We start from the raw sequence: 22,793 nt of genomic DNA, 5'->3' as shown, positions 1-22,793 counted from the left end.
CCAAATTCAGTCTCCTACCTTTAGAGATAAGAAATTCATGTATATTCCTTAACAAGGTATTTCAAATATATAAGCAATTATTGTTGTCACTTGTCTTTTTTTTATTGAATTCTTTTAGGTATAAATCTGCTGAATCTCCATCAGGTAATACAAAAGCAACAATTATGATAGAAACACCTGCAGACACTTGCTTTCTGCCTCTTGCCCCTAAACTTTCCAGCCAAGCGAATGAGGCCTGCCTGTGATTTGGATTATAATTATAACTGTGGCAAGAATAAGCATTCATTTAGGTTATATGTGCTCTCTAAGTCATGCTGAGAATCTAAAGACATCAAGCTTCAACACAGTGCACAGCCATGTCTGAGCAAGTGGTTTTCCATACTGGGTAGGTCTGCAGTTTGCCCTGTAAGTGAAGCTGGAAGAACCTGGTCCTTCCCCACTGAGAATCCCAATGTAACAGAAATGCTGAAATAAGAACAATTTAGAAACATCTCTTTGCATTAAATCAGCATTTGGCCTGGATTAGCATCCAACTCAAACACATTTTGATAAGTGATATAAATTAATTCACATGAAAGCTGGGCCAGATGGAAAGAATATGGAGGAATTAATATTCTTGCAAGGAAGGGGCCCTACTTTGTTACTTTGTTACTCCTCTTTAAAGAGTACCTTGAGGGTGACTCAATATCATCCACACTTTCAGGCATGAAAATGGGAACAAGAATGATGGGGACATAGAAAAGTCACAATCAGTTTGCACAAACAGGAAGCCACAATGTGGAGGCAGCTATTTCTGGAGAGAAAAGTTGGCATCAGGAACCTGCAGTTCTCCTCATGACTTCACTAGATAAATAAGATGCAAATTTAATTCCATTAGCCCTGAGACATCCCCCCTACCCTGACACTGTGCAGGATATTTCCAGATTCTGAAATGAAATGTGCAAACGTGGATGGAGAGTTAATAAAAAAAATTAGAATGAGTTTCTCGTCAAAAGTCAAGAAGGGTAAGGTCTGAGACAGAGATCTCTCCTCTGTCTTTGGCCAGTTTTACTTCCTCTTCTTTCTCACCAACTTTCTCATTATCATCTGTACCTGAGTTCCAACTCTAGAGAGAGGCCAAGTCCAGAAATGGGTTCTAGAAGTCAGACACAGAGCACACCTGTTACCTACTCATCTCCCAGCTGCTTCATTCTCTTCCAAACCCATACCATTGGGCACATGCTTTTTCTCCAACATTGTTCCTTAAACCCCAACCAAACTGATTTCTCACTGTTTTCTCATATAAGCCTTGTATTTCTTTCCCTTTGATGCTTCTTAAAAAAGGTATTTATTTATTCATGAGAGACCCAGAGAGAGAGGCAGAGACATAGGCAGAGGGAGAAGCAGGTTCCTTGTGAGGAGCCCGATGCAGGACTCGATCCCAGGACCCCGGGGATCATGACCTGAGCCAAAGGCAGACGCTCAACCACTGAGCCACCCCAGGTGTCTCAACATCTATTCCTTTTTAAAGCTGACCTCAAACACACCTCCTGCAATGAGGATTTCTCATACCTCTTTGCCAAAAATAACAGTTTCTCATAATTATCAGTGATATTTCTGTACCACATTGGGGGACTTCCATTTGATTTTGTACATCTGTTTCTCCACTGCTAGACTGTCCATTTTTCAAGAAACTGGATGTCATGATACCCATGTCTGTGTTTGGCATTAGGCACATAATTCACATTTGCTCAAGGAATGTCATATAAATAAATACCTTCAGGAGAACATCTAATCTGTTTGGAGTATCTGAGACATCTCTTTCCTCTCATTGATTAATTTTGTCTTTCCTTAATTTATCTTTTTACTCAAATGTAAAAATCAATATCAGAGTAAGCCCCCTACAGTAGCATATTATTTTTCTAAATACATCTAATGACGACCATTTAATCAAGGCTCTGGCTGGCACCACGGTAAGGTAAGAAATTAAGAGAGAAATCTATACAGAAAAACTTCCTGTGCCCTCCTCAATTAATTTTCCCAAGATTATCCACATGTTCATTTAGACAAGCTTGCACATAAGGAGAAATAAATTCTTTAACTTCATCCTTTTTCCCCTATCACATGGAGCACCACTGAAGGTGGTATTTCATATAATTCATTGAAGGTATTTTAACTTGTTCATAGGGCTCCATGGGAGTTTAATGGAAATCAATGACCCCCAAAACTTCCATTTGTTTTTATTTGTTTCTGACTTTAGTAAGATGTTTTTCACAGCCTGAGATTAACTCATTTATACTCAGGCTTATAGGGATATGCAAACATCTACTAAGCTATTTCTTCAGCAGAAATGATTAAAAAAATTGTTCAAATGTTCATTATTATTCTTCAACAAATAATTAAATCATAGCATCTTCCCTAAGCCAGCAAGGAGGCATGGCAAAAGAAGAAGGTATCAACAGTTAGGTGAAGAAAGAGGAATACATAACCATGGGGTTAAAGGAGGTTAGATTAAAATTGGCTCTGGAGGACATGCATCCTTGAAAGGGAAATGAATCCCAGAGAGGAGTAAAAGGTGGGTGACAAATAATGAATGACTGAAATGGAATAGGTAAATTCGAAAAAAATATGGAGGAGTTACAAGATAAACCAAGTTGGGAATAGGCAGGAAATACAGAGAAAATAAAAATCCATGGAGGTTTAAACTTTTATTCAGAAAAAATAGTTGTAGCCAAGACATTTTGAAGTGGCAAGATCAGTACCCAGAAATGTAAAGCTGGGTGAGCTCAGAGTGGGGCCAGTTTAGTTCTACTGCCACTTACTGAGACCCTACTAGGGCCAACGTGCCATGGTAAGAGCTACTGAGACCACCAAGACAATAAAGAAAGGTCTTGCTCTCCAGACGCCTAACAGAATGACAAAAAAAAAAAAAAAAAAAAGAAAGAAAGAAAAAGAAAGAAAGAAAGAAAGAAAGAAAGAAAGAAAGAAAGAAGAAAAAGAAAGAAAGAAAGAAAGAAGAGAAAGAAAGAAGAAAGAAAGAAAGAAAGAAAGAAAGAAAGAAAGAAAGAAAGAAAGAAAGAAAGAAAGAAAGAAAGAAAAAGCCATTGATGCAGGAATGAGTTAGAGGCAGACAGGGAAAGATAACGGAAAGACCCCAGAGTCAGGTTCTTACCCATCCAAAGAAAACAGAGATAGGACAGTAAAAACAACAACAACAAAATAAACCTGGCTCCCCAGCTCCAAAATGTTAGGGAGTGGGATCCCTGGGTGGCTCAGTGATTGAGCATCTGTCTTCAGCTCAGATTCTGATCCCAGGATCCCGGGATCAAGTCCCTCATTGGGCTCCTCACAAGGGACAGAAACAGAAATAGGGTTTCTATTGCTGGATTTGATTTCCTTGTGGTTTTTTATATTTTTATGGCCATGTTCCTGAGAATAATGGTCTTTAGTGTTCATTTCTTGCAGTATTTTCACCTAGACTTGGTATTGGGATAATAGGACCTCATAAAGTGAGTTGGGAAATGTTCCTTTTTCACTTGAAGATCATGTGTAGACTTAATATTATTGCTTCCTTGTATGTTTGGTAGAGTTCAGTGCTGAAGCCATCTGGGCCAGAAGTTTTCTTTCATGGATGGTTTAATTCAATTTCTTTAATAGATATAAACCTATTCAGATGATATATTTCTTCCTTCTTTGGTGAGTTTTTGTAGTGTGTGTATCTCAAGAAATTTGTCTTTTCAATTAAGCTAACAAAATTATCTCATAAAATTATTCATAATATTCCCTATTACCCTTTTAATGTCTCTGTAGGATGAGGGATGTCTCCTCCCTCATTCTTAATCCTGTCAATGTGTCTTCTTTCCTTTCTCTTGGTTATCTTGGATAGAGGTTTATAAATTGTATTATTCTTTTTAAAGAAAAGGCTCTTGATTTCATCAATTTTACATACTTCTTTTGTGTTGACAGTGTAATTAATTTCCTGCTTAATATTTATTATATTCTTCCTCCAGCTAGGTTTGGACTTTATTTGTTCTCCTAATTTTCAAGGATAAAAACTTAGGTTATTGATTTTAAATTTCTTTAAAATGCATTCAGTTGGCACTTAAATTTCCTCAAAGCAGTGCTTTAACTGCCCACCCCATTTTAATATGATGTATTTTTTAAAGATTTTATTTATTTATTCATGAGAGACACAGAGAGGCAGAGACACAGGCAGAGGGAGAAGTAGGCTCCCTGCGGGGAGCCTGTCGTGGGACTCAGTCCCAGGACCCTGGGATCACAACCTAAGCTGAAGGCAGATGCTCCACCACTGAGCCACCCAGGTGCCCAAAAACTGTCTTTTCTGTTCTTCCTTTAAAGCTGCTATATCTGAGAGAGTAGGCAGAGAAGCAGAATAATAAAAATACATGTGATGAATATGTGATATATAAATATATGTATTAAAAGGGCATTCTTTATAGAGTCGGGAGTGATGTGTGAGGTTACATTAGTATTCTCAAACCTTTAAAAGCAGTTAAGTATATCCTAAAGGCTAAATGACATACTATACAAAACAGGAACCTCAATATTTATTAAATACAAAAAGCTGATGGAAATAACAGCATGAGCAATAATATATCTTAATTTAAAAAAAATATATCTTAATTTTATAATCATTGAATTGGCAAAATTAAACATAATCATGTCAGATCTAAAGAGAAGTTATATTTGAAGAGAGTTGAAGGAATGTATCACATTAGTAAGATACCTTGGGACTCATAGCATTCAATGAAGTGATCATTAAAAATTGAGAACAAAATATTGCAGTGACAAAAAGAAAACATAGTTAGAATGTACTTGATGGAGAATATTTATTTTTGCTTAAAAATATCCCATAATCTCACATAGTACCATGAATTAATTTGCTTAAAATATTCCATAACATCTCATAGCACGTTGTAAATTAATTCCTTTATATTTTTTGCAGATAAGTCTTTTCACACTTCTCCTTTTCCTCATTCATGATCATGCAGCTGAATAATATGAATAAATTTTTCTGCTTAGGTTTATCCAGGAATAAAGTAGTGTTTGTCACTTTCTTCCTTTTCTTCTTGGGGATGTAGTACTTTCTGATTATTACTACTTTCAAGTCCAGCCAGGCACTCGGGAGTCTGGTATACTTCTTCCTTTTCCATTTATCCTCATCTGACACCTGCTTCTGTACTCCCATAGCCCCTAGAATGATTATGGATGCCCTTTTGAAGAAGATCACTGTCTCTTTCAGTAAGAACATGATACAGTTTTTTTCATTCCGTTTCTTTGGCTCCCTGGAGATCTTCATCCTCATCCTCATGACTGCTGACCGCTATATGGCCATCTGTAAGACCTTGCACTACACAACCATCATACGTTGACGGATCTGTGCTGTGCTGGTGGCTATGGCTTGGGTGGGGTCCTGTGCACATTCTTTAGTTCAGACATTTCTGGCCTTGAGTTTACCGCTCCATGGTCTCAGTGCGATTGCTATCTTTGTGACTTGAAGCTTTTGTTGAAACTTGCCTGTGCAGACACCTATGTGATCAATCTACTTCTGGTGTCCCAAAGTGGGGCCATTTGTACATTGACTTTTGTCATGCTGATGTGCTCCTATGTTATAACCTTGCAGTCTCTGAAAATCACAGTGCTGAGGGGAGGAGAAAAGCCCTCTCCTACATCATTGTGGTCATCTTTGGTGTTCTTTGGTCCTTGTACATTTATATACATACATCCTGCAACCACCTTCCCTATGATTAAGATAATAGCTGTGTTTTATATAATCGGAACACCTTTGCTCAACCCTCCGATTTATACTCTAAGGAATGCAGAAGTGAAAGGCATCATAGGAAATTATGGAGCAAGAAGGTGATTTCAGATGACTGGAGATGAAAGGGAGTTTCAAATTTTTCTTTATAGTTTGAATTTGCTTAGAAGTCCAAAAAGAATATAACCTTCTTAATGAGGAGCTAATACAATCCTGTCTTTGGACATGAACAGTACTTCTTTCAGGAAAATAAGTAACATGAATACACACACTCATTGGTGTTAGGTCCGTTTTATGTAGAGGAATAGACAGCGTAAGGTACAAACAGGTATGTAAGGTCTATAGCTTTAGGTGTTCTTCACCATTCTGTCTCTGCCTGTCTTGCCTGCCCAATCACTTGTGGTTTTGACCTACTGCTTTCTCTGCCCCTCTTCGTGTTGACTCCTGGTGTTCTCTGCTGCTCTGTACCACCCTATATGTTTGCATCCACACACTGGAGGTTTTCTCTCTTCCAGGTTCCTGTATTAGGCACTTCTGTGTCATCATAGCTGACCATGAACCTTCAGTTTAGTTGTTCTTCCTGGCTTGGTAGGAAGTATTAGATTCAAATAATTACAGGAGCTTCACATTGTAAAGGACAATATGTAATCTAATAATCTCCCAATTTTAGGGGTTATATTCCAAAATCCTTTTTTTAAAAAAATATTTATTTATCTATTTTAGACAGAGAGAGAGGGAAACAGAGGGAGAGAGAGAGAGAGAGCATGAGCAGAGAAGCAGAGGAAGAGAGAGAATTACAAGCAGACTCCCTCTTGAGCATGGAGGTGGAGATGGGGCTCGATCCCATGATCCTGAGCTAAAATCAAGAGTCAGATGCCACCCAGGCTCCTCTATATTCTGAAATCTTATGATGTGCTTACCTACATCTTTCTAGAACAGTACCAGAACTTAGAAAATTCAAGTTTCTTAATAGTTCTTTGCTATTAGGAAAGGCTTTAATGGTTGAATTTAAATACATCAGAGTATTCTTTTGGTAAAATCAAGTTTATGCTTTTATATTGATTCCTTCTAATTTCAGGGGTGATAGGTTTCTCTTGAGTTATACCAGTTATAGTGATTTGTTTATGTTATTTGTTATTATGTTTATAGCATAGATGACCCAAATTAAGAATGATAAATTTATGTGGTAGAAGTAGAGAGTGTAAGCAGTAGATAATAGTGAATTTTAAAATATTAATTACTGAAACAATAAATGAGAGGATATTTAGGCTTTGAAACAAAAATATTTATATCACAGATATGAATTCTGAATTTCCTTTCTAGATAAGAAAAAACTGGTAGTAGTAAAAAAAAAAAAGTCACTGGTTGGCAAAGATTCAAGGATAGAGGAGAAGAGGTGACTAGGTGGAGCAGAGGACATTTTTAGGGAAGGGAAACTATTCTGTATGATACGGTAATGGTGGATACATGACATAATAAATATGTCAAACTCCATAAAACTTGACAACACCAAGAATAAATCCTAATGTAAGCCACGGACTTTAGGAATATTGTACCAGTATTGATTTACCAGCGGTAACAAATGTGCCACACCACTGCAAGATATAAGAAAACAGAAATTACGAGGGGCAGAGTGTATATGGGAAATCACTGTACTTTTTGTGTTATGTTTCTACAAATCTAAATCTGCTTTAAAAAATAAAATCTATTTAAAAATGTATTTGTGACAATATGCCATTATGTCATTGCAGTCTTTAAAAATATTTTATTTGAATTTTATGCAAATTTATTATATAAGTACATCTTTTAAGCCACATTTTGGTTCCCCCAAATCCATTACAATTTATGCTATACAAATCTCATTAATGAATATAAAATATTAAATTTTCTGTGCACACCTTTTTAAAAATTGAGATATTCTAAAGTTGCAAGCACAAATTTGAATGCTGTGACACCTCATTCATAAAGAATTTCAGCAAAAGGTGTTAGCTACATTTGACAGGACAGTCTTTAATAGTTTTTAAGTTTACATGTTTTTTCTCTTTTTCTTTCCATTTGTTTTCTTCTTATAACATGCAACCTTTGTCAACATTTTCACATCAATAAACATAGAAGTGGATATAATTTTTATAAATAATTTAAGGCTCAAATAATAGCAAAATATGTTTGGGTTTTACTCTTAAAATATCTAGATCTATCTTAGATTCTGATATGGAATAATTCTATGATCTACCTCTTCAAAATCTCAGGCAGGATTTTGTGTAATAAAGATGACTGAGAAAGTTTGGCATCTAAAAAAATTCTCATCATAAGAAAATAATTTGGGGATGCCTGGGTGGCTCAGTGGTTGAGCTTCTGCTTTTGGCTCAGGGCATGATCCTGGAGTCCCAGGATCAAGTCTCACATCAGGCTCTTTGCAGGGAGCCTGTTTCTCCCTCTGCCTGTGTCTCTGCCTCTCTCCATGTGCCTCTCATGAATAAATAAATAAAATCTTAAAAAAAGAAAATAATTTGTGAGTATGTGTGGTGACTCATTAGCTAGACACATTGAGGTGACTATTATGCAACATATACTCATATCAAATAATTATTTGTATACCAGAAACTAATATAATGTTATACATGATTTATCTCAATTTAGAATAAAAGACAATGCTCTCAACTTATTAAACACAGCAAACACTGTAAGAAGTCCAAAGTGACTTCTGTGAAAATTGTTGGTTTTATAGAATGCTAAACTCTCATGAACATAGAATGTGTGACTCCTGGGTGGTCAGTTAAGCATCTGCCTTTAGCTCAGGTCATGAGCCCAGGGCTCTGGGATGGAACCATGCATCAGACTCTGCTCAGTGGGGAGCCTGCTTCTTTAACTCCCTCTGCCCCTTCCTGCTCATGTTCTTTCTCACTATCTCTCTCTCTCTCAAATAAATAAATAAAATCTTTTTAAAAGGCCTTTAAAATGAATCTGTTTTTTGATTATCTGAACTTCTGTTTCATTTTTAGAGAGAGCTTTATTTGGCCCAACTAAGTAAATAAACATTATAGTAGATGCCTAGGTGAAAAGTTTTAATCTGGACTATTTCTGTTTATTTGTGAATAACCACTGAGAAAGTGTGTCCACTTCCTCTCTGCTGTAATGGCTCTAGTTAATTTTACCTTCCTCATTATTTTTTTCTCCTCTTTATATGTCTGGTACAGTGCTTCCAGACTGATTATAACTCTTGGGTTTTACTTAGACAATCTAAAATGCTTTCCATATTTTTACCATCTTCTTTTTTTTTAAGATTTTATTTATTTATTCATGAGAGACGCACACACACACACACACAGAGAGAGAGAGAGAGAGAGAGAGAGAGAGAGGCAGAGACACAGGCAGAGGGAGAAGCAGGCTCCATGCAGGAAGCCCAATGTGGGACTCGATCCAGGGTCTCCAGGATCACTCCCTGGGTGGCACTAAACTGCTGAGCCACTAGGACTACCCCATCATCTTCCTTTTCATAAAATCCTGTTATCTAGCATCTTCTCTATAATGATCTTTACCGTTTCTTAAGCAACCTTTTTAAAATCCTATTAAACATGCAAAAAAGGCCTTTCATAAATTCTTTATTTTGGTAGAAAATCTTTTTCAGATGTGTCTTCTTCATTCCAGTTACAAAATTTGATACATCTATCATGCCATAGTGTATATTTTTAATTAATAAACTTTATTTCTTAAAGCAGCTTTAGCTTCACAGGAAAACTGAGCAAAAAGTACAAATATTTCCCATATAACCTGTCCCCACACACAGACAACCTCCCCTACCAGAGTGATATATTTGTTAAAATCAAAGGAACCTATGCTGGCACATCATTACCTCCTCAGATCTAGTTTTCATCAGACTTCACACATGATGTAGTACATTTTATGATTTGCAATGTATAATGACATGTATCCACAGCTTTAGTAACATAAAGAAGTGCTTCATGCTCTAAAAATCCTCTGTGATCTGCCTCTCCATTCAACCCTCCACACTAACCCTTGGCAAACACTGATGTTCTCAAAGTCTCCATTGTTTTGCCTTGTCCAGGATTCATATATTTTCAATCACATAATATGTAGCCTTTACAGATTGGCTTCTTTCACTTATTAATATACATCAAAGTTCTCTGCATATCATCTCATTCCTTAATAGCTCATTTCTTTTTAGTGCTGAATAATATTCTATTGCCAGATGAACCATGATTTATTTGTCTATTCACCTATGGAGGGACTTCTTGGTTTCTTCCAAAATGTTTGGCAATGATGAACAAAACAGCTTCAAACATTCATATGAGCCCAAATATGCTCACAACATATAATTTGGTTTGCTTTTGGTTTTAGATCATGGTCTAATCTGTCTTTAGCTAGGCTGCTATTCATTTCTCTTTATAGTATAAAATGTCTTTGGTTCTGGATCCAATAGCTTCCCATTTACTTATCAATTTTAGGCAGGTAGGGGTTTGTCAACACTTACACTTTATTATTGATTTTCTTAAGTTTTACAGAAAATGTTTTGTATTCTCGTCAATAGGTGGAATAACAAGAAATTATGTTTTTAGCCTCCTGAGTTATTGATTTTTGCTCTGTCTTAACTAGGTATTACTATTATTTTTAATATGAATTCAGGAAAAATGATGATCCGGAGCACTTTAAAACAAGTTCTACTATACAGATTTCTTTGTTGCATAGCTGATTTCGGAATGCCACTAGAGGATATATAAATGAATATTCTATCATAAAGATATTCATGATGATTTAAAGTCATTATATTAATTTTAGATTTCAATTTCATCACTAGTACAGAATGTGTATCACTATAAGCACTGGTATATAAGTCCAGGATTTTTAATAGAATTATCATTACCATTGTTTTGCCTTTATAATTCACTGACCAATTAGTGTTGCCTTATTTGCTTTAGCTCAGACAGATTTTTCTGCAGGTAACCCTGTCCACATCTCCATAATACTCCATAAAATTAAGTATTCAATTAATTCTGGTATGTGGCAATTAATATTCATTTAACTATTTCTTTAAATTTCTTTCTTATTCCTCTTTTTTTCATGCATTCATTTCATTAGAGTGATGGATAAAGTCTATGAAATATTTCTAGCTTGCTTAGTCACATCAAGCCCTTTTCTTTTATAAAGTTGCTTAGCTATACTGTTTCTTCAAATTAATTGTGTGCTTTCCTTGAAAATAATGTTTGACACCAAACTTTTGTCATGGCATTTTTCATTTCTGCATTTCTCAGAGTATAGATTAAGGGATTGAACATAGGAGCGATGATGGTATAAAATAGAGCAAATACTTTGTCCTCAGGGAAAGTAGTTGGAGGTCGTAGGTAGGCAAAGATTGAAGGCCCAAAGAATAAGATGACAACAGTGATATGAGACCCACAGGTGGAAAGGGCTTTGTGTCTTCCCTCAGCTGAGTGATGTCTTAGACTAAACAATATAATGATATAAGAAACAAATAAGACAACAAAGGTAACTAAGGCAACCATACCTGAATTGGCAACCACAAGGACACCAATGATGTAAGTATCAGTGCAGGCAACTTTCAGCAAAGGGAAGATATCACAAAAGTAGTGATCAATTTCATTAGGACCACAAAATGGCAATTGGATTGTCATTGATAATTGAGGAAAAGAATGAAGAGCCCCACCAGCCCAAGCAGCTAAGACTAGGAGATGGCACCTTGCCCTGTTCATGATAAGCATGTAGTGGAGAGGCCTGCAAATAGCAACATAGCGATCAAAGGCCATGACAGTAAGGACAAAGACCTCAATACTCCCAAAGAAGTGCATGGCAAAAACTTGTAACATGCAATTACCATAAGAGATGGTTTTAGTCCCCCCTAGTAGGTCAGCAATTAATTTGGGTGTAACGCTAGAGGTATAAAAGATGTCCATAGAGGATAAATGGCTAAGGAAGTAGTACATTGGTTGGTGAAAAAGAGGGCTGCATCGAATGGAGACAAGGATTAGAAGGTTTCCTACCAACAGGGCAATATAACAGAATAAGAAGAGTACAAAGCAAAATATTTGCATGTTCTGGTCATATGAAAGTCCTAGAAGAATGAATTCTGAGATGTTTCTCTGCCGCTCCATTTACTCGAGTTTGCTGTATGTTACACACAATGAGTTATATATCTGAAGGAAATAAACATAAATTTGGTGAAAACTTAACAGTATGAACTGAATGATAAAAAATTTACTAAGAGTAGATTGACGTAAATATAATATTAATATTAATTATTCTTGATTTCTTAAAGTTGTTTTATCTTTTTTATTAACTCTTATTTTACAAAAGTATTATGGAATACTTTTATATTGAAAATAATGGAAATAATTATGTATGCTATTCAATGTTGCTGGTAATGATTTTTAAATATTTAAATGATATTTTGAAAATTAAAAATTATTTATTATTATTAATTATATTATTTATATAACAAAGAAGATTTTTAAAAAATTGTCCCAAGTCAAAATAGTTTTGTTGCATATATTTTAAATACGTGTGCCTAATGCATGGTCAACTTTCCTCTTTTCACCATTTTCTGGTCAAATTCCATGAATTATCTGGGAGTGAATCCCCAGGAAATACAAATGTATCAGCTTGGGGATCCATGGGTGGCGCAGCGGTTTAGCGCCTGCCTTTGGCCCAGGGCGCGATCCTGGAGACCCGGGATCGAATCCCACGTCGGGCTCCCGGTGCATGGAGCCTGCTTCTACCTCTCTCTCTCTCTCTCTCTCTGACTATCATAAATAAAAAATAAAAAAAAAGAAAAGAAAAGGAAAATGTATCAGCCTGAACTGCTAAACTTTAATTTGTATAAAGCAAGCTCTTTTTTTTTTTTTTTGCTATGTGACCAAACATTGCCAATGGGTCATACTAAACCAATGGAATCATTGTTATTTTAAAAAACAAAGAATGGTGGAAAAGTATAAAGCAAAATAGAATGTCAATTAATGATTGAAACTGTGGAAAATAATCAGCAATTTTATTCATTTCTACTATTTACATTTCATGTATTAAAGAGAATTTTAAAATTGTATATACTGTTATTGAAGTTTGTGATGACTATCACTAGAGGATAGATAGATCATTAAATTGCCCAAGTATGTTTGAATCATGGCTCTTGCCAAAAATTTCACGTGTTTTATATACAATCTAAGGAACTAATGTCAATAAAAAGGGATGATACAGAAGGTAATGTTAGTCAAACTTTGTGGCCAGATAGCATGCAGTGGTATTTATTCAAACAAAATAATGAAAAATTCATTTATTTGCATCTTTTGTATCAGATGTGTAATTTTAAGACATTATTTAATCAGTACAAAAGGAGTTAAGAATAGAAAGAATGCTCTTCCAGGAGTTATTTTCCTCAAGATGAAGAATTATCTACCCCTAGTGGTTTGAACAACTAGTGCACCTTCTATATTTCTCTGGATCTGATGTGACAGTCATATCTAGGTCCCTAGATGTCTATTTTTTAAAAGCCACAGAATGCTTTTGTAGCAAAGTTACAGATGGTTATAGAAACCATCAACTCTAGTGATTCTCAAAATTAATATCTATGTGTTTTATAGTGTTGAAGACTATTATATATATATACATACATATATATGTAGTAGGTCTCTCTATATTTTATATATATAGTATATCTCTCTATATATTATCTGTATGTATATGTTTATTTATAAATATATATAATTTATAAATTTATAAAAATACATAATTTATAAATATATGTGCACATATATAAATATATATCTTTAAATATATTTAATAGAGAGGCATTTAGAAATGGTCCATACTGTTGGACAGCAATTCTGCTTTAAATTATCATTCAAAACTCTAACTTCACAAAGGAGTAATTTTTAGTGTGTTCCTACTTTTTTGAAAATAATAATCAGTTACAGAGTATTCAGCAGTTAACCTTCACTAAAGAGTGTTGAAAAGTTTTAGGGAGGTAGAGTTCATTGATCGTATTTTTTACTCGTTGCAGGTGATACTGATTCTTTGTTTTTTTGTGTTGTTGCTGTTGTTTTGTTTTAAGATTTTATTTACGTATTTGTTTATTTATTTGATACAGAGAGAGAGAGAGGCAGAGACATAGGCAGAGAGAGAGAAGCAGGCTCCTCACAGGCAGCCTGATGTGGGACTTGATCCCGGACCTAAAACAATCTGGCTTAAAAAGAATTACTATGCAAGAAGACTGCAAACACTTTAAAGACAGAATTCACATGATTAACTCAAATCTCTGATTTTAAAAAAGAGTCTCAGATCAAGAGAATCTAAACATTTCTTGGGGTGGGGAAGTAACACAGTGTGAATGTCAGGAGACAGAAATCCTGATTCTCCCTCAATTTGGGACTATTTTAATGGAAGAGAGCTGAGAGGGATGATGAAGGGTGTCATGAATGAAAGCTTGAAAAGACTATCTTGAATCCTCATCTGAGTAGAAAAGAATATGCAAGACTAATCCATCTGTCTTTTTGAGTATTTATGTAAGTAAAGATATATGGACTATCCAACATAAATGTATCTGGAATTCTCTCATTCTAAATCATTTTGAAATAATTTTCCTTCAGCTTTACCAACATGTACGTTGCTTAAATCAGGATTTCTCCTTTTTTCTAGACCATTGTTGGTATTGAATCCACAATAGTGCTTCATCTGTCTCATCTTATAACCTGAGAGGCCATTATACATGCTCGCTGCACTGAGCAAATGTAAAAGGGAAAAGTCAAGAGGGGAGAATTATTGTCATAAAAACAACATTTTGATCACAGAGATATTAAGGATCCATCTTGGATAAAAACTGAAGTTACAGTTGTTGGAAAAAGAACATCAGGCAATCCACTAAACAAATGGTTAGAATAGTAGCAACACAGAAAGAGGTAGAAATATTGAGGCATCTCAAATAAACTGACTAGCTTGAGTGAATTGCTTAATCTCTTTAAACTTCATTTTACTGATTTTACAATTAAGATATCATTACAAAACTTAGAATTTTGATGAAGGATACATGAAGTAATATGAAACAGCCCATGACACATGTGGTTCAAAACTGTCATTTTTCCTTTAGTCTTTCCTCCCTGAGTGATTAGCTTAGAACCATAGAAAGCGTCATGCACACACAAACAAGCAAGGCCAGTGGAAAAATAAAGAAAAAAAAACTATTAATAACATGGATTTAGTAATTTATCAGGTAAACTCCAATTTCAACAATTTGTTGGGAAAAAACCATTTAGGTTAGTTGATGGAAGATTGGTAGTCTTAGGGTATCCTTAACTCTAATCTTTAGTCTGATTCGTTTGGACTATAAAAATATAGTTAAATTATTACTTCTTTGGTAGTACTAAATGAAAATTCTAAATGCCCTTTTTGTTAAACTATTAGAATAAGAATAGAAGCTTTTATTTTAAATTAATATTCCATCACGCATTCATATTTTCCCTTAGTATAACAGAATCACATGCTATAAACTTACCTTTGTTGATTCAGATGAAATTAGTCTATTCTAGGATGGCAAGTGTTTTGAAATATAGAAAATTCTTCATTATTGTATATATTCAAGTATAAACAGGGCTGTTTCTTAACAGCAATATGGAGGATTGTACATAAGTACAAGAATGGGACACAATGAAATTCACTGCCAACTAGAAAATGCTTTAATTTCATTGTCATTAACTGAAATTATGCATAATTGGGACATCTAGGTGGCTCAATGGTTGAGCATCTGCCTTTGGCCCAGGGCATGGTCCTGAGATCGGGATTGGGGGATTGAGCTCTGCATCCGTCTCCCTGCAGGGAGCCTGCTTCTCCCTCTGCCTGTGTCTCTGCCTTTCTCTGTGTCTCTCATGATTAAGTAAATAAATCTTTTAAAAATAATAAATGATGCACAACTAAAACTAATATATGTGAACGCATTTTTATAGTGTTCAAATTATCATATATTGCAAAAGAAGTTTTTATAGACTTAGAATTAAATTACATGGAATAAGAGCATATATAATTAGTCAGGTTTGTGGTTAATGGGACATTTCCAAAACCAAGGTGGCAAGGTGGCATTCACTAACCATAAGATCTGAGTGGCTGTCAGGCTAGTTTTAGACTACATCAGGTTGAATTCTATCCGCCCAGATGCTCACTCTGCCAAATCGTCCCCAGCATCAAAATCTGGAATAAAATGAAGAGAATTATAAATCTGTAATGCAAATACATCCAGATTAATTCTCTACAAATACTTTGAAAATCTCAATGTGACTTACACCTTCTATGCATTTACAAGGGAAGTGGAATTCAAATATTTGCCAAACTCATCAGTGATGAAGGAATGCATTGTTATGCCCCAGAAATTTAGAATGCTGATTTAAGATCTCAAAGCCATCTCACACACACACAAATACAAGTATTTCTTAATTCCTGCAAAAGCTAATAAGAATATTGAGGTCTTGGGAATCATTGATCTTCTCCCTATTGCTGAAGAAAATTTGGTTGGGAGAAACAGAATATAAACTTAAGTGACAACGTGGAAATTAACAATCCTTTGAAAACTGTAAGTAATTAGATTCCCAAAGGCATTTCTAAACAGATTCTGGCCAAATGTTGCTAAAGCACTGTCCAGAGTAATGTCCCTGGTTGCCCTGGGTGTTACTTTTCAACTTTGCATTAGCTTGTATCAGGCTCTATTTCTCTGGAGACCCAAAAAGGCCATAATCAAAGCAGTTCAAGAAATTTGGTTTAAAGATTTTATTTATTTATTCGTGAGAGACACACAGAGAGAGGCAGAGACTTAGGCAGAGGAAGCAGCAGGCTCCCTGCAGAAAGCCTGATGCTGGACTTGATCCCAGGGCCCCCGGATTATGATCTAAGCCAAAGGCAGATGCTTAAACACTGAACCACCCAGATGCCCTGAGTTCAGGAAATTTTGACTGTTCTGTGTTCATCTAGCTTTCTGAAGAATCAGAGGGAAATCAATGTAGCCTGTAATAGTATTTGGCTAGCTTTCAGGAAAATTTGAGATGAGATAGACCAAAGAAAACCACACAGAAGCATTTATAGTCCAAGTATGACCCATTATTGAGATCATATGTATGTAGAATATATTGATCAGTAAAATTAATAACCTGCAATATCAGAACTGGTGCAAAACTATTCATGGTTTGGGACTAACACTGAGGGATTCCATAATTGAAGGATGGGAGACAAAAAGAGGAATGATAAAACAATAAGCATTTCTTTCCCCATGAACATGGAAGGTAGCAGAAGTAAAAAAATGATGAAAAAATTTCAGAAGAAGGGGGTGCCAAGGTGGCTCAGTTGTTTAAGCCTCTGCCTTCCACTTGAGTCATGATCTTAGGGTCCTGGGATCCAGCGCTGCGCTGAACTCCATGCTCAGTGGGGAGTTTACTTGCAAATGGTCTCCCTTTGCCCCTCCCTGCATTCATGCACACACACTCTCTGTCCAAAAAAATAAATAAAATATTTAAAAAATTTTTCAGAGGAAGGAAGCATTAAAATACAGCAAAGCATTTATTCTGTTCACCATTCAGTTCTTTCTCCTGTCACCGGATGTTCAAAGGTTGCTTAGACTCAGTTTCATCTGCAAATACTGGGTTTAACTAGTTTAACTCGTCTTTACCTCTCTACCACAAACAAATCCATACATATTTCTCTTGTATTTAAAATGTCAGGAAATCAAATTTTATAGCCTCTAATCTGATTTGGATCAAACTGGTCAGCAAAACAATAAGAATAACAATAATTTATCCAAAGAGCCTTGATAGGTTCAACTTATTTTAAATTCATTAAATTATTTAGTACTTACAATAACCCATATTTTGACATAAATATCATTACCTTTTATGCATATAAGAACACAGAAGTTTCAGGGATCCCTGGGTGGCTCAGCAGTTTGGCACCTGCCTTTGACCCTGGGCATGATCCTGGAGACCTGGGGTCGAGTCACATGTTGGGGTCCCTGCATGGTGCCTGCTTCTCTCTCTGCCTGTGTCTCTGCCTCTGTGTGTGTGTGTGTGTCTCTCTCTCATGAATAAATAAATAAAATCTTAAAAAAATAATAAAAGAACACAGAAGTTTCTAGAGGTTAAATAACTGGTTCAAATAACCAGTAAGCAAGAAAATTGATATTTCTAAATTTGCTGCTTGCTTCCAGGCTTTGAAATGAAGGAGTCTAACTGATGGAGTTCAGGATAGGCTGCTCCAAAATGTGCCACTTTGACATGTGGATTGTTCTGAGCTGAAAACAATCAGATATAAAGGATTCAAGAAGACATTTTTTCTTCCCCACTAACTGCCTAAAGAATTTAGAGGGCCTGATTAGGAAGAGAGGTACCACCAGAGATACCTACAGTGTGGGGTAGGTAAACTGTGGGGTACTCTGCAGGGCTTGCTTCAAATTTCCCTCTGTGGCCCATTGAATCCCTACTCTCTTTTTTTAGCTCAGGATAGCATATAAACCTGTTGCCTGACTGTCAGGGAGCTTAATTTCCTTTGGATTCCCATACATATCAAATTAAAATTTGTGTTTCTCTTGTTACCCTGCCTTATATCAATTTCATTGTTAGACCCTCAGACAGCAGTGTGCAGACAGCCATACCTAGAGAGGGGGCAGGCAAGAGCAGATTGGCCTCGGCCTCACTACACTTGGATGCCAGGGACCATAAGGATAGCCCTGGAGCAGGTGCCTGCTCCAGGGAAGTGCTGTCCTCCTAAAGCCAGGGGCAGCTGCAAAGACCTCCTGACCTTTGTCCCGGAGGGCACATGGTGCAACTGGACATGCAGTATCTGTGTTATGAATAGGCACCACTAAAGCAAGGGAGGCAGAGGGGCTGGGTGTGCCAGTGAAGGCCCCAGAGGAGGGGAGTCCTCTGCAGGCTACAGGTCAGCGCGCTGGACAGGGAGGGTGGGAGATGCCACCCTTATGGGCTCCAGTGCCACTGTCCTGATTTTTTTTTTTTTTTTTTTTTTTTTTAGAGAGAGTCTTCTGGTTTGTATTGTTAAGTAAGAACAAATAAAGTCACACAGTCACAAACAGAAAAATACAAAAATACAAATATATCTTAGGAAAGAAACGAGCCTCCTAATCCTGGCTCCACAGGTTTGCATCGATCATAAGAGCATCAAGAATGATGTAGAAGGTAACATCTCAATGTTTACATTAACAGCTCAGGAGCAGGAGGCAGTCTCCACTGTAGGAAGTGGTACTTCTGTGACATGAAGCCCTGTTACACTTAACATCAGGTCTGGGTTCACAAACACTCCGGAATACCTTCATCTTTGTTGATTTGGCCTCCTCATACGTCTGTGTAGTGGGTCAAATAATGGCCCCCAAAGGTCCGACGACCTAATCCCTGGAATCTTCTACTGCCATTTGCTGTCAAGACTATGTTTACTTCACTAAATTGCCTACAGACCCCTGTTGAGAATTAGTTGACCAATGTGTGCAGGTCTATTTCTGGACTCTCTAGTCCAGCCCATTGATCTGGTTATCTGGCTTCATGAAAATGACACACTGTTTTGAATACAGCAGCTTTATAATATACCTTGAAATGAGAATATGTAAGTTCTCCTGCTTGTTCTTTTTAAAGTTATGTGAGTTAACGCAGTTTCTTTACATTTCTACACATTTTAGATCACTTTGGAAAATAATGAGCATGTTTTCATTTCATTTCTTTCATATTTTATAGGGAATTACTTAAATCTAAAGATTTATTTGGAGATAATCCACATCCAAATAGTATTGAGTCATCTGGCCCATGAGCACAGTATTTCTTTCTATTAATTAAGTTATTCATATACTTTCAACATAGTTTTTATAAAGTTTTCAGTATATGTCTTGCTCCTATTTTGTCATATTTTTCCTTAGGTATGTTTGATGATATTGTAAATGGAATTTTAAAAGTCCAATTTCTATTTGGTAGTTTCCAGTACAAACTATCCAATTGATGTTATATATTGATCTTATATGGCACAACCATGATAAACTCACATTAAAAATAAAGTCTTTTGGGGTACCTGGGTGGCTCAATGGTTGAGCATCTGCCTTTGGCTCAGGTCGTGATCTCAGGGTCATGGGATCAAGTCCCACATCAGACTTCCTGAGGCAAGCCTGCTTCTCCCTCTGTCTATGTCTTTGCCTCTCTCTCTGTGTCTCTGATGAATAAAAAAAATAAAATCTTAAAAAAAAATAGTCTCTCTTATTGAACAACAGTTTTGTAGAACTGGAAGTTTTTACCATGACACAACTATAAGAAAAGTTCTATATAAAAAGTTCTAAGAGGGCAGCCCAGGTGGCTCAGTGGTTTAGCACGGCCTTCAGCCCAGAGCCTGATCCTGGAGACCAGGGTTTGAGTCCTACCGACATCAGGCTCCCTGCATGGAACCTGCTTCTCCCTCTAGCTGTGTCTCTGCCTCTCTCTCTCTCTCTCTTTGTGTGTCTCTCATGAATAAATAAATAAAATATTTTTTTAAAAAAGTTCTAAGGAATGTGTAGAAAATCTCCATAATTTAGAATTATCAGAGAAATGCTGGACAGATGGGGAGTGAGTTTAAATATACTCACTTATGTTTTATTTTTGTGAAATTTTGTGAAGGATAAGAATGATTTTTTTCTAATGTTGGGTAGAATTCACCACCAAAGTTATCTGGATGGGGGGTGTGAAGACAACGTAATAAATTATTATTTACAAAAAATATTTATTTATTCATGAGAGACACAGAAAGAGAGGCAGATACATAGACAAAAAGAGAAATATTCTCCCTACGGGGAGCCCAATACAAGATTCTATCCCAGGACTCCAAAATCACACTCTAAGCTGAAGGCAGATACTCATCCACTGAGCCAGCCAGGGATCCCTTAAGTTACTTTAAGATTTAAAAAAGGACAATTGATAATATCTTTAATTTTAAGGAGCTTGCATAGTTTATATCATTTGAAAAAAATTTTTCATTTTACTAAGGTGTTGGATTTATTAGTCTTAATAAGATCAATGTCTTTTATTATTATTTTAAAAGTCTGTAGCATATGTAGTGATATCACTTTTGTTATAAAAACAGCTTTGTGTAGCAATCAATAAGTCATAAATATCTCAGGAATCAAGATCCAGGAAACTAAAGCCAAATTAAATCCAAACAAAATACAAATAACTATATAATAAACTAAGAAAAGAAATCACTAACATAACTAACATTCTAAAATAGAGAATAGCTAAAAATCAAAGGTTAATTCTCTGAAAGAACTAATAAAACTCAGATTTTTTTTTTATTTTGTTGCATAACATTCTTTCCAGTGGGGTAGGAATTTCTCTGACCTGTCCTCAAGAACTCCAAGAGCCCCAAGAGTTCCCAAACAATACATGAACGGACACAATCATCACACACACACACACACACACACACACACACACACAGAGGCACATGACATTTGTATACTTAAAAAAAAAAAATCCAAAACACTTTGGAAAGGGTCTACATTAAGCCACCAAACAGAACTATGAATAACTTGTCAAAGCTAATTTCCTATGGAACAGACAAAATGTTTCCCCATCATATTCCAGAGGCTTGAATTAGGAGGAAAAAAATATATTAGTTATACATGTGAAAGTTTCTAAAAGTAGAAACATCAAAAGAGTGGTCCCAGCACTAAGGTAATCGCTAATTACTTCCATGTTTTCTCTTGGATTTTGCCTTGGCTCTGGGGCAGGAGTAACTGAATCAAGTAAAGTTTGTGTGGAAGCAATGTAATTATTCTGCTGAGAAAAGACAAGTCTCTGGGAAAAGAGAAATGTCCAGACAAATATAAATGGAAGCACAGAGCTGAGACTGAGTAATATGATTCAATGGACAAAGAGGTAAACAATATTTGAGAGAACAGTTTCCTTTAAGCAGAAAACAAATAAGTAAAAAAAAAATCTAAAGGTCTAGTAGTCTGCTGAATTTCATTACTTCCCTAATAGACACAATGGAATATATGTTAAATTTTCCGCCTTGCTGACATTACTTATTTTGTTATTAACATATGATTGTTCATGAAACAAGGAGAAGTTCTAGATATGTAAGAACAATGCATACAGTCAAATAAAAGAGGAAGATATGACCCTAGAATTGAATTCAGTTCCTCTTTGTTTGCATCTTAATTTGTGCAAGTTTATTATCAGAAAAAAAGAAAGATAAAAAGAGAAAGATAGGGGCAGCCCGGGTGGCTCAGCGGTTTAGTGCTGCCTTCAGCCCAGGGCCTGATCCTGGAGATCCAGGATCGAGTCCCACGTTGGGCTCCCTGCATGGAGCCTGCTTCTCCCTCTGCCTGTGTCTCTGCCCACCCCCACCCCCCCGTGTCTCTCATTAATAAATAAATAAAATATTAAAAAAGAGAAAGATATACCACATAGTTTTACTGCTCAAACTGGAAAAAACACAGTTCACAAGAAGAAACACTATTATAGAACACAGGATTATTTGGAATGGAGAAAACATACTGCTGAATAGTAAGAAAAGGACAGGGCAGAAATCAGAAGTACTTTGGGTCTGTTAGATTTGCAAATTTTCCTGAACAAGAAAACATTAGGAGTGTGAATTACACATAAGACATGGACCCTCAAACATGGGAGTGAATCCTAATTAGAAGAGATTGCTGAAATACAGCCATAATGCTGATAGATTCTGGAGTGTGTTTGTGGATGGACCCAGTGTAGTTGACTGAAAGCACCAAGCAAAGGGACACATGAGAGGAAAGGCAGGGAAAGAGGGAAATACATAACTTGACTTTTCAATGTGCCTTATTCTGTGTTAAAACTTCACGTGTGTTAGTCCAAGTGATATTATATCTTTATGAAGTATAACATTACCCCATTCCATAGACACTCAAAATAACTAAATCAAATTTCCAAGACTCAGAGATAAAAGCTTACAGAGTCAGTGTGTCACCCAGCTCTCTCTGACCCCAAAGCCTGTCATTGTAACAGTGTGATGACCTCTGATATTAGCA

At 36.1% G+C, this 22,793-nt stretch overlaps 1 protein-coding gene across 1 annotated transcript; it reads right to left on the bottom strand.

The window, feature by feature from the left end:
• Positions 1-10,950: 10,950 nt before the first annotated feature.
• LOC140598922 (olfactory receptor 4P4-like) lies at positions 10,951-11,886 on the bottom strand. Its single transcript, XM_072757361.1, has one exon. It carries the CDS (start codon positions 11,884-11,886, stop codon positions 10,951-10,953), a length of 936 nt encoding a protein of 311 aa, XP_072613462.1.
• Positions 11,887-22,793: the final 10,907 nt, after the last annotated feature.

This window comes from Vulpes vulpes, chromosome 5 (assembly GCF_048418805.1).
Source record: "Vulpes vulpes isolate BD-2025 chromosome 5, VulVul3, whole genome shotgun sequence".
Lineage (NCBI taxonomy): Eukaryota > Metazoa > Chordata > Mammalia > Carnivora > Canidae > Vulpes > Vulpes vulpes.
This window is presented reverse-complemented; position numbering and strand designations above follow the sequence as displayed.